Here is a 13248-nt window from a genome sequence, read left to right on the forward strand (position 1 = left end):
AAATGCCAACCAGAACTTTTACCTCTGATAAAGCTGGAAACATTTGTTTGATACATTGTAGGGCAAATGAATTGCGATCCAGAGCTTTCACAAATTGTTTTGTCAATTCCAGCTTAATATGTAATGTTGGCATGAGAATCTTCTCCCTGGGCACTAATGCTTCATTTATCACATTATGTGTTCCTGGAATAATCTCCGTTCTTTCAGGCCACACGGTTTGGTCATAATGCTGGTTAGTTGCCCGACTGTCCCACAGACATAGAAAGCAGGAATATTTAGTTTTGCAACCCAAGCAGAAAACCAATAATTTTGAAATCCCCACACACGACCCATTGATGTTCCTCATATTTAATTTTCCCCAATATCAGCTTCACACTTGAATAACTTTCCTTCATGTGGATGGAATATGCAACAAGGATTAAAGGATACTGGTTTCTCTTGTGCAAATAACAGCCTGCAAATTAGTACTCGAACTGTCCATGAACAGTCGCCATTCCATTGTTTCACATTGAAAGCCAATTGTTCTGAAAAGACCACCGATATCTGTACAGTAGCACAATAAATCCTCAACAGCAAAATAAACGGAAAAACGTCGGTGTCTGCTTCTGTACATAGATATTTTGCACGAAGGAAATAGAAAGTTACACTCTTTGAGTCGTCATGCTAGCAATTCGGACTTATTTTTGTGTAATTGTAGATCTCTAATCAGATCATCTAGTTCTTTTTGGTTCAGTAAATGAGGTTTCTCACTATCTTCCAAAACGAACGAACTATCTGAACTGTCGGAATGAGCTGCTTCTTCACTGAAAACCGTTTGGGGCGGAGGTGAGGGAATAGGGAGTTCTTCACTATGCGGAACAGGTGCTCGGGAGGATGGTATGTTTGGGTATTGTAGCTGACGTCTGTTCTTGCCTTTCTTGTAGTGCGTCAAGTCGATCATGCAAAAATAACAATCATGATTATGGTTGGTAGGTTCTCTCCACACTCGCAGAATAGCAAACGGCATGTTTTTCCTATTCTCATGCGACCAATGTTTCAACGTCGACCTGCGATTACCACAAGACACATGTGGGGCTCATAGCTTGTCAAGATCCCCAACCGTCATTCCGAAGTAAACTTTATAGGCTGTACAAAATTTTGTTCCAGGCACAATCCTATGCTTCCCCTGCTTCAGACCAATATAGTATCCGCACATATAACAAAAGGAATCCTCACGTAACTTGCACTTTCGACCCGACGACATGTTGCTCAAATACACTAACTACACACTGACACACATTGACATTTTAGATGCACGTACACTCAGATAGACTTATACGATAATATAAAATAACTGTGGAAAATGTGGAAGCTGCACTTTGCGACCATTTCATTACTACCAGAATTGGCTACAGCTTAACTATTTCTTAGACTCTATCAATTTACAATGCTGCTATTAATCTTTAGAATCTATATTCTCTGTTTGCTACTCCGAACAATTATCTTTAATAACAAATGCGCTACGGCCTAGCGAGTATCGAAATAAATGCAGACAAATTGCTCTACATAAACCAGTATAGGTAGAAAAATAAAACATGCTTATATCACTAAAAATATTGACACTACATAAAAATAAGTCCTGGATTCATGTTCAGGGGGTCAAAATACATAAAAATTCATCAAGAAATAATAATAAGCAAAATTTTGTATACCAGTGATAATTAGAGAGTCCACACTTATTCCTTCCACTCCAAGACATTCACTACATTCTTTAAAAAGACAGCTGTCATTTTCTACGGATCATACTACTAAAGAAAATAGGTCACTCATGACAGCTTCAACACAGGCTGCACTTTTGATTTGTTGCAACGCAGTAGCAGCTAATTTAAAATTTGCACGATATACACTCACCCTTCCCTCGTAGATTGCGGACTGATCCACTTTGGTCGAATACTATAAAATTTCAAGTGACCCGTTCTTATGCTGGGATTGTTCTGTTTAAAAAGTCCGTAAATTTCTTTGGAACGCGTAACAAAACGTTTCGATCTTTTTAACTTTTTGTCCATTTTCGATCACTGTAATGACATCGCTCTTTTGGCTTTGTCTGGAGCATTCCAAATCATCACTGAGGTAATAGTTCAGGCATTTTATAGATCATCAGAATTTATTGGGTGGCCGTTTCAAGTAAACTTAAAAGTTATGTATTTCGTAATCGTAATTTCCACCTCAGATTACTTCGGTTTAAGAAAACGGAGGAAAAGGTGGGAGGCTCATTCTAATATTCCAGAGAGCCTTTTTGATCAAAATAATGAAAAGCAGCCAGGAAAAACTTTATTCTTCAATTAATGACTGTGAACCACAAACATCATCAAATTGTTGCACTTTTATTGTTTCCAGTGTTGCCAACTGACATCAAAGTTAACGGAACTTCGCTAACTTCAAAAGGCTGTAGTTAATTCATGAAGCATTGGTCGAGAATGGTATTTGGTATGTTTATTATTCATGTAAAGTTGAACCATGTGACAAAATTTCAGGATTTTAAAAAGTGGTGTTTTCGAAAAAATGGAGATTTTTGAAAATTTGACAATTTCTCGATTTTTTTTATTTTTTTTTTTATTATTTTTTTTTTTTTGCGACGAAACGATTGTACACAGGAGCGATACAAAATTTTGGGGGGAAAGCGGGTAACTAGGTCTTATCAACCGTGAAAACAGAATTTTAAAATTCGAACCGGAAGTGCTCGAAAAAAAAAATTCACAAACTTCGACTTTTCAGATTAACTGACATTCATTTGTTAATTTATGTTCAAAAAGATACGCATGCACAAGCCAAACTATAATAAAATATAGTTTATTTATATCCCTATGTACATACCACAACAAGAATTATAACTCTACCTGTCTCCATAGGTGAATGGTGGCGCTCCGAAGTTGACCATTTTCCATGTCTTTTACAATTCATAAATTGTACTCCCCGTCTTTGATGGCCTATTACTTGGCGGGAATTTTTTTTTCGACAAAACAAACAAACAGATATATATAACAAACAGATATATATGGGTCCCTTGAAAACACGTCTAGTTGCTATAAAAAGTTTCAACAAGATCTGAGATGGTGATGGTACAGTCCGCAGCAAAAAACCTACAACATGACAAAGTAAGTTTATTGTGAAACGACGAAGTCTTTTGCTCCAAAATAAGTGTGCAAGGGAGGATGCCAAGGTTTCTCCTGGCGTGATTCGTACCACTTAGACGTTATGTTGATTCCCTGCGCTGTTAGGCCTTGTTTCACACTAAACTTACATGCTCATGTTGCAGGTTTTTTGCTGCAGACTGTACATGCTCTGCCTGAATTGAAATGGAAGGCACCTCAAATAAAATGTGAGTACATTGCTTGCATTTTAACATTCAGAGTTGTGTATTTTGTCATTTATATTGAAAATAAAATCGAATAATTTTTTTTCTTGCAGCTGGCATGTGGCTGTGTATAACTGAGCGTGCTTGTCTTCAGTCATTTCTAGCGAAACCACACTTGGCAAAAGTACACTTACAAGTTGCTGCAGCGTCACTTTCTCAGTTGGACGAACAGCTGTTAGAGGTAACAATTATACATTACGAATGTGTAATTTCTATATATATAAAAACGTATGCATGTATATGTGTATGAGAAGCAATTGTAACCAAACTTGATACACATGTTACTTACAGTCTGCAAGAGGTACTGTGGTGGAAGACCCTCCAGCATACACGACCATTGGGAGAGAGAGCATATAAAAATTATTAGAAACGACCTTTACTAGTGTTGAATGCATAGTTTTCAGCATCCGTGAGTTTGGTGACAATTCCGATGCCCTTTAAACCTCTTAGCACACTTAGGTATGAGTAGGAGTGTCATACAAAAATGATTGAAAACGACCGGCATTAGTGTCGAATCCCCAGTTTTTGGGGTCGCTAAGATGAACACTAACACTCCTAATACCATTTAAATAAAAAATCAGCGCCCATTAGTACTCCTCAGGGGAGGAGAATCATAATTGAAAATGACCGATATTAGTATCGAATCCATAGTTTTCACGATATCGAAGTTGATTGGTTGCAGTTCCGATGCTTAAATCTAAGTTCAGCCTCCAGTAGAATTAGACCCCCTTTCACACCAAGGGGAATAGGGGAGATAACATATAAAATGATCGAAAAGGACCAATATTAGTGTAAAGTCCATAGTTCTCAGGATCGCTGAGATGAATAGCGGCATTCCCGATGGCATTTAAATCCAAGTTCAGTCCCTACTTCCTCTGAGTACATGACGACATGAAAAAATAATGGAAAACTATCGACATTAATGTCGAATTCATAGTTTTCGAGGTGCTAAAGTTGATAGGTGATATTGTCTACACCATTTAAGTCTACGTTTAATTTCCATTAGCACGCCTAGTGCGATAGCAAGGGGTTGACATGTAAAAATAATTGAAAACGACCGATATTAGTGTCGAATTCATGGTTCTCGGTGTCGCTGAGATTAATAATCACACTCTCGATAGCGTTAAAGTCCAAGTTCTGTCCCTATCGTCATGAAAGTGAGAAGAAGTGAAAAATAAAACGTCTCAAATGACCGAGATTAGTGCCAAGTCCATAGTTTTCAGGTTCCCTAAGACCCATTTCATTTCAAATCGTACATGTGACAGCCAGATGTGTACCATGACCATCTTGGATTCTTTTAAAAATATATATATATTAAAGATGGACATGATCGGAGTACAGAAACAAAATAGTTTTGGTCTCTGATGATTTACAACAGTGTTGCAACGTCTTAAAAAATCACCACAGATAGTTACTTTTGCATCAAAGTGAGGAATTAGCATTTTGAAGGTATTATTAAGAAAGAACAAAAACTGCTAGAAACCTTTTTTTGTTGTTTATTTTATACTATGTTTTAAACTCTTCCAAACCATACCAAACAGAGACATTCGAGGTGTAACATAAACTGTAACAAAATTGTTGAACTTGGAAAAAAACTTCGTTTAGCACATATTTCGAATATTTCCTGTGCCTAAATGAAAACACGTAAGATTTGTTTTATGCTAAGAATAAATACTATGGAAACATAACATTACAGTAAAATATTATTTCCTACCTGTCTATACACCACAAGTGAGAATTTAGCATGTAAAAAGTGAAAATTTCAAAATTGGGGACTATTTTCAAAAATTAATATCTAAAAAAAAAAAAAAAAAAAAAAAAAAAAAAAAAAAAATCTTGAATTTTCATAAAAGTTACCCAAAGCATGCACACGACATTGTTCTCTAACCCTGTAAAGACAGACTTGGTATTATTTTTCTGCGAAGAGAGAGAGGAATTTTTATATTGCACCTTACACAAGGTGTGAAATAATAGTAAAATAGTGAACAAATTATGGGATTTGCAACACTGCTTTTGATTTAAATTCCACATCCAAGGTGTTATATCCCCATAGTAACAATGTAAGTAAGTATTTTGACCATAAACAGGTTCAGTAATTACTAAGACTTATTTTATGTAAGCACTCACCAATGTATCACAGTTGTGCAAAAACGTCATCTGTAAGCTTTAATTGGGTTGCTGGAAATTTGAGGAGACGAGCAGAGCGTCTTGAACAATACACTTCTTATGGAAATTATACAGACATTTTGCACTAAAGACCATTTGAAACCAGTTGCAGTACAATGTGGAGTCATGAGAGAGATCGTAACATCTTCTAGTTTGAATGATACGTGCGTTATTTGTCCCAACTACCACCATAGGCACGCGGGGACGCTCGAACTCCAGGGCCACCGCAGAATATATAGAAAGTGGGATGCAAAATATATAGAAAGTAGGAGTGCATAACTAAGCTTTGCGGAGGGGGGGGGGGAAGACTGAAGCTTTAAGTTACGCCACTAGTCACCACTAATTGTCTGATACACACGATACAAAATCACGTATACACAAATCCATCACAGTATATCGAGGTATGTTTACGAAACTGAAAATAAAAGATTTCTTTGTATGAGCAGCAGTTCTGGCAATGGAAGTTCATGTGATTCAATTCTGAAGTTCCAGTGAATTTCAGTTACCGGTTTCACATTCACCTACTCTTTCCTTTTAATTGAACGATATTCTTCGACAGAACACTTGTCTAAAAACAGAAATGTTATGCTGTTCATGAATGTAGAGGCAGTTTCAACGAATCTTCTTGCATCTCTAATTGCATCAATAGGCTATGTTGCAGTTGCAGATTAAATTTAATTGCACAGTATTTTACTAAACCGCCTACACCATCACAAGGACATTTTCCATGCCCAGTAGCTGAAAATAGCCATCTACTCATGCGTTGTAGCTCAAATAACTGAAATCTGTTTTTAAAATGGGAGACTCCACTCTCAGATAAAAATACCTGGGTAGAAAACGCGTGTCCATCACACAGTGCAGATATTTTACCCGTGATCAACTGGACAGTACATAGTGTGTGCGCACTATCATGAGCCAAGTCATCACTGACTACTGCAAAGCTCTGTATGATACCATGAAATTATCTAACACATGTGAATATTGAGATTTGGGTCAGTGGTAGAGCGTTCACCTCTGGTGCATGGGGTCCCTCGTTAGATCCCAGCTCGCGCCAAGTGAACTTGGTGGTGGACGAACACCGTATTTGTGGGCTTCCTCGGGGTTCTCTCGTTTTCTCCCAGTTTCTTCATTCCACCATTTCACTCATTTTTCATCATCACCGTCTCCTTTGGCCGAACTGGAATAATTGTGGGACGTAAAACTCAAAATTTCATTTCATTTTTGAGATTTGGGATGTTTGCCAATGATAACTTTGGATCTCTTCCTCCAACACAACCATCCAGTTCTCTGCAAAATCAAAGTGCAAGACCAAGGTATCACTTGTTGATGTACTTGATCTTTTCTCAGCAGCAATAGCCTCTCTTTGAATGCTTCGAATGTGAGCATGACAGACCCCTTTCACGATCCAATTGTTTGCCAGTCACTATTTTTGACACTAGATTTTATCGAACCTGCTTTTAGTCAATATATATACTTACATTGTTACTATGGTGATATAACACCTTGGATGTAGAATTTAAATCAAAAGCAGTTGCGCCAATCCCAAACTTTGTTCACTTCTTTACTACTATTTCACACCTTGTGTAAGGTGCAACATAAAAGTTCATCTCTCTCTTCGCAGAAAAATAATACCAAGTCTGTCTTTACAGGGTTGGAGAACAATGCCGTGTGCATGCTTTGGGTAACTTTTATGAAAATTCAAGATGGGGTTTTTGAGATATTAATTTTTGAAAATAGTCCAATTTTGAAATTTTCACTTTTTTCATGCTAAATTCTCATTGTGGTGTTTCCATAGTATTTATTCCTAGCATAAAACAAATCTTATGTGTTTTCATTTAGGCACAGGAAATATCCGAAATATGTGCTAAACGAAGTTTTTTTTTTTTTTTTTTTTTTTCAAGTTCAACAATTTTGTTACAGTTTATATTACACCTCTAATGTCTGTTTGGTATGGTTTGGAAGAGTTTAAAACATAGTATAAAATAAACAACAAAAAAAGGTTACTAGCACTTTTTGTTCTTTCTTAATAATACCTTCAAAACGCCAATTCCTCACTTTGCTGCAAAAGTAACTATCTGCGGCGATTTTTTAAAGAGGTTGCAACACTGTTGAAAATCATCAGAGATCAAAACTATTTTGTTTCTGTATTCTGGTCATGTCCGTCTTTAATATATATTTTTTTCATAAGAATTCAAAATGGTCGATAGGCACCCGTTGTATGATTTGAAATGAAACAGCCCTTAAGTTATTAGATTACAATCAGGATGACATTTAACCCCAATTTAGGCATGAACAGGCTGTCAGTTGAATTGAGAATTTAAAGGGGCAACGGAAGAGGCATTGCTCGTACATATATATACATTTGTATATTCCAACGTAACTCCGGAACGTCTGGGACAATTTCAACCAGACTTCCTAAATGTATTACTTTTAATTTGGGAAAAAATACTGTGGAAGTAAGACAATCCAAGAGTGGGAAGTGGGAGGAGAGACATTTAAAAGTAAAGGAAAACGACTGATATCAGTGTGCAATCCAAAGTTTTTAGGGTCACTGAAATGAATAGTAACGTTCCCAATGCCGTTTAAGTCTAAGTTCAGCCCCATCGGCAGAAAGTCGGGTGGAGTGATAAAGAAAATGTTAAAAATGACTGAGTTTTGTATCAAATTTAAAGTTTTTGGAGTTGTAAAAATGGCTGACCCGTGGGAAATGACTTTTGAAAGATAGATAGTACCCACTTCAAGCTGAGTTTTTTGATCATACCAATTTGATTAAAGGCGTTTTCTCTGGGTGTGGGTATTTCAATATTTATACGTATTCTCTCCGTGCGAAGAACGGCCACTTCAGCTAAGTATATTGATATTTCTTAATGAAGTCGTGTGAGAGTAACGTAGACAGTAGAAAATATTTGGATATGAAGTGACATTTCTACATAAGTAATAAATGTGCTGTAGAGCCAATGATCTATATTTTTTAATGTTTAACAACATTAATTGCTTTGTGTTTTAGGTTGTATAGAGCGTATTCAATTTTGAATACAATTTTCTAAGGATATTCGAAGTGTAGTTCGAATAGTATGGAAAGACAAAACAACAAAATGTCTTACTGGTAGAGCATTCACCCCTGGTGCCTGGGATCCTTGGTTCGATTCCAGATCGAGCCAAGTGAACTTTGTGATTGATAAACACGGTGTGCGTGGGTTTTCTCGGGATCTCCCGTTTCCTCCCACTTTCTTCATTCCACCATTTTCTTCATTTATCATCATCACCGTCTCCTTTAGCCCAGCCGGCAAAAACGTGGGATGTAAAACTTAAAGATTTCATTTCATTTTTTCTAAAATCTCAATCTTTATTGCACCTTCATCCTCTGCTGGTTATCACTCCTTATTCAGTAGCATGATCGATTTGAATACTTGGTAAAAGCGTAGTGAAAACACATTAATAGCAAATTTTAGGTGTCTGTCTAATCGAATCAAACATGATGCATTTCCATTACGTATTTCCTATGTACGTTGTATCTTGACGAGTCACGCATCGGTACGGCATGGACGCTGGAGTGTGGTGCAAATGGTAGAGTCTTGTGTGGTATGTAAAAAGATATTTTTTCGGTAAGTGTAAAGGGCTAGACTGTGGTTATAATATAAGTATGGTTTTCACAAAGCTGTTTTTATAGTAAAAATATCGTACTCTATTCGTGCCAATACGGTAATACTTTTAAAATAAAAATACAGTTAGCAGGCGTATACTTACATGTGTTTTGTACTTATTTTCGTTTTAGAGGCTTGCTGCTCTGTACGATTTATCCTCACCGATTTTGAGGCCTAGTCTTAAGAGAGTGCTGTATAAATCTAGACATCGACAATACTCTAGTAGTTCACTCAGTTCGTTGTTGCATACTAATTCTGTTGATCTCGCTGATGATGTAAGTATAAATCTTTCTCTGTTTTCTGATTTTATGTTCATATAATCATTAGGAGTTTGCGAAAGAAGGTGTCTTATGTGATATTGCTTTCAGGCACAACTTGAAAAACCGAAATACAATACGATTTTTTTCTGTATGTAAAAGTGACTGTGGACTTATGTATTACTGAATTAAGTTTCAGCAAGCTTGAATTTGCTTATTAATCTACATTAGGCATAAGCCGAGGGGTGCAATTAAATATAGGTTATAAAGTGATATAGTCTACATGGTTTATAGTCTGTGAAGTGATTTTCTTTTATTTAGTTTGTGTGATTTTTTTAAGGTATTTTTGAATAGTGGGAGTTGGCCAACATATCATGGTTTACGTTTTACTTAATGTTGGTTATGTACTAATAAATATGTTTTTTTGTGCATTCGTCAATTTTCGTAGTATTTGAAGCAAGAATGGATCTGGAAATTATTTCACTATATTAAATACATTGGCAGTGTAAGGATAATCGTATCATTTAATTAAGAAAATTGTGCCAGATGATTTTTGTGTTTCATTTTACAATATTATTAACAAGCTAGGACAAGAGGGGAAATAATTTTTGAGTTTATTCAGTTCGTTAACGGCAAAATTGGTTACTCTTTGTCAACTCGAAAGATATTAATTAAGATAGTTACTTCACACGGCTGTTAAGGAAAATCTTTAGCATAAATTATACATATGTATGTAGAAAAATTATCTCGAGAATTCCAGCGACAATTGCCAAGAAATACTAGTTCAACACTGCAGCTACATTGCATTTAAATAAGCACTGGATCACATGATCTACTACTTTTGTTGTTTATCTTTGAAAACACTATTAATTATTACTAAACAATTAAGGATTCGTCATTACATGAAACTCACATTATGTTTCTGAATATTCCCTGATCACTTTTGAACCTCTAAAGATCGTAATATACTTGTTACCTTAATCTAATTCAAATGTTTAACCGTGGGTATATATAGAGACGAAACTTTTTCGCAACCGTTTTGATATTTTATAGCATTAATTATCACAATTTTCGCATTTATGTCACATTTATTTTTTAAATGTAGCACTGTTTTTTTTTTAATAATAATATGGAGCTTGTAAACAGTATATTTTAGGTAGTAAGGTGTATATCTAATACAAAAATTAGGATATACCTTGATTAGGCACACATTCTAGCTAATGTATTCACTAAAATGTAGAAATTAATGCAAAAATTTGAACACTTCCTTTAACCTCATCCTTAGTTAAAGGATAACATGCAGCAAAACATTACCAGTTCTTCTTTTAAGTTTGTTCTACTGTAAGTAACAATCATATTATACTTGGAAAAGAATCTCTCGGCATTAACACCCGAGACTGGCAACCATATTGAACGTAACAAGCTGACAGCAAAAGACCTGTAGTTAACTTTTAAACTGTTTAACAAATGATACAGTGTCAACTTCCTTATCCCCACTGTTGAGAACTTCCATAACCTTACTTTTAAATTCACGGTAAGTAACCAACAGATCATGAACATTTTCACCACAACACACAGTCAAGGATTTAAACAACAGTTCAGTTTTGTTGATATGTACATCTTAATGAAGTGAAACAGTTTCTGGGTCATAATATATAATATAAGCTCAGTTAAATAATATTGGAAATGCGCTTTTTAGTTATTATTAGCAATAATTAACAAGAATTTAACTTTTTCGTTTTCATTCACATTTATCACAAGTAATGCCGAATTTCGCAAAAATTCACGATAATATTAACGTGATTTCTGGATCTGAAACGAAAAGTTTGAGGTTTCCTGAAACATAATTGCATTCTTTTAGTATTTCGCACATATCGCATTAACTACACATTAAAGTACTAAGATATATTCATCCTAAATAGTACACTTTCCCGCATTTGGCATTAGCTTCACACTTTTCTAGAACATCCAACAATAGTATATACAAGTCCGGCTGGCTATACTACCATGGAATTTGTTAGTAAATGTTCAGACAATAATCGAGAAGAATTCCAAGTAATCAATCTCATTTTTGAAGAAAGTCTCATAATATCTACTATTTGAGAGTGTCCCCTCTAAAAATATTTTTCCTTTTCTGTTTCAGGATGATTTAGCTGTTCCTGTTAGAGAAATGATCGAATTGTTTGTTGTTATTTTGTTGTATTTGGCTAAAAGGCGTTCATCACAGTTACCGTATATTCCTGAACTTATGGAGTATGTTAAGAATCAAAGAGAGGAGCAGGTTTGTGTTAGTTCTATTGTGATAATTAATACGATGATTGAAGTTACTGACTGAAATTTCGTAATGAAATTTTGAGTGATCAAACATTTGTATTTCTTAATAGAAATTACAGTTTTCACTTTTTCAATGTAAGGTTTAAAGTGTGCGTATATGTTGAATTGTAAATATGTTTTCGCATTTCTCAAACTTACCAATTAAAAAAAAAAAATAGTAACACTTTTATTATTTATTTCCGTGTTTCCTGAGAACAGGTATTAGTAATTAATCATCTGTTACATTTCAGAGATCAATCGGATTTCTTCTTCTCGGATCAGTAAGCTACGCATTTACATATCCCTCTCTTTCTTACATTTTTTTATTCATTGATAATTTTTAGACTTGTTATCTGTTGTCGAGCTTCCGGGAAAAAATAATCTTGAAAGAAAATTAATGTAAAGAAATCTACAGAATTGACTTAAAGATTCGAACGAAGTGGGAACAAAGTTCACTGCGTATCTTCGTTCTTTATACTTTTAAAAGCGTGGACATATGATAGCCAAGTAAGTAAGGTTTAATCAATCGGTATAGCGCATAATTGTTGGTGTGTGAAAAGCCTTATTTGTTGAGGTGCACCGAAAGATCTTGAGACCAGCTGCATTTGTGTAATTAGGAACACAAATCTTAAATAAAATTTCTGCATATTATTAACTGCCGTTACTTCTAACAGCTACTATTACTACTAACCAAACAAGGATAGGTATACAGAACTAAAGGAAAATAACACAGAACATTAGTGATTATAGACACTTACCTTGTTATTCATATTGTAAAACGCTGTCCCATATAGGTTGTAGGTAGAGCAAGGTAAATAAAATGAGTGTCCGGAATCGACGCCCACTACCGGCTTTTATTATAAAGCTCACTAAATAACAGTATATTCAGAAATACTATAAAGTTATTCTCCTCTAAATTTGTTAGGTTAGAAATTAAGTAGTCCTTGACCGTAAGGCCGAGGACAGGATCTCTACAGAGCCCCGTGGTAGGCTAAGCAGAGTGGCGAAGGAATCCCCAAAGCTCCGTGGCAAGCAGTGAGGAGGTTAGTAGTCACAGAGCCTCATAGCAGGCTAAGCAACTAAGGATTCTCAACAGAGCCCCGTAGCAGGCTAAACCAGGAGGAAAGGAACAGCCAAGAGTCCCGTGGCAGACTAGAGGCTTGGGGTTAGGTTACTTCTAATGTTAGTAGGAGTAGGAGTAGGCAAACAGTAGGAGAGACACCAGAAAACTAGTGTAGAACTGCCGGCTGTGTCCCATTATATAGGCGTTTTGGCGGCGATGGCGCCGCTGCTCTGATGTCATGGTGTGCTTCGTAGGAGCAGCCAGAGATCCGTCGTCTGCTGGTTGTAGTAAATCCACGTAGTTTGTAATATCTTGACATAAAACCATGAGGTGGTATTTATGAACACAAGTGTAAAATATTGTTTGTATACAGTAACATATGGGATATTACAATATATTTTGGATCACCTC

General features: G+C 35.8%; 1 protein-coding gene across 1 annotated transcript in view; it reads left to right on the forward strand.

Moving 5' to 3' along the window:
• ca (RCC1 and BTB domain containing protein claret) overlaps window positions 1-13248 on the forward strand; it is a 153956-nt gene that overhangs the window by 70587 nt on the left and 70121 nt on the right. The window contains exons 12-14 of the mRNA XM_081742650.1: window positions 3448-3575; window positions 9336-9479; window positions 11605-11742. Of these exons, the coding sequence (XP_081598776.1) occupies window positions 3448-3575; window positions 9336-9479; window positions 11605-11742 (410 nt within the window). The remainder of the gene's footprint in view (window positions 1-3447; window positions 3576-9335; window positions 9480-11604; window positions 11743-13248) is intronic.

This window comes from Thermobia domestica, chromosome 16 (assembly GCF_964235325.1).
Source record: "Thermobia domestica chromosome 16, izTheDome1.hap1.1, whole genome shotgun sequence".
Taxonomy (NCBI): Eukaryota; Metazoa; Arthropoda; class Insecta; order Zygentoma; family Lepismatidae; genus Thermobia; species Thermobia domestica.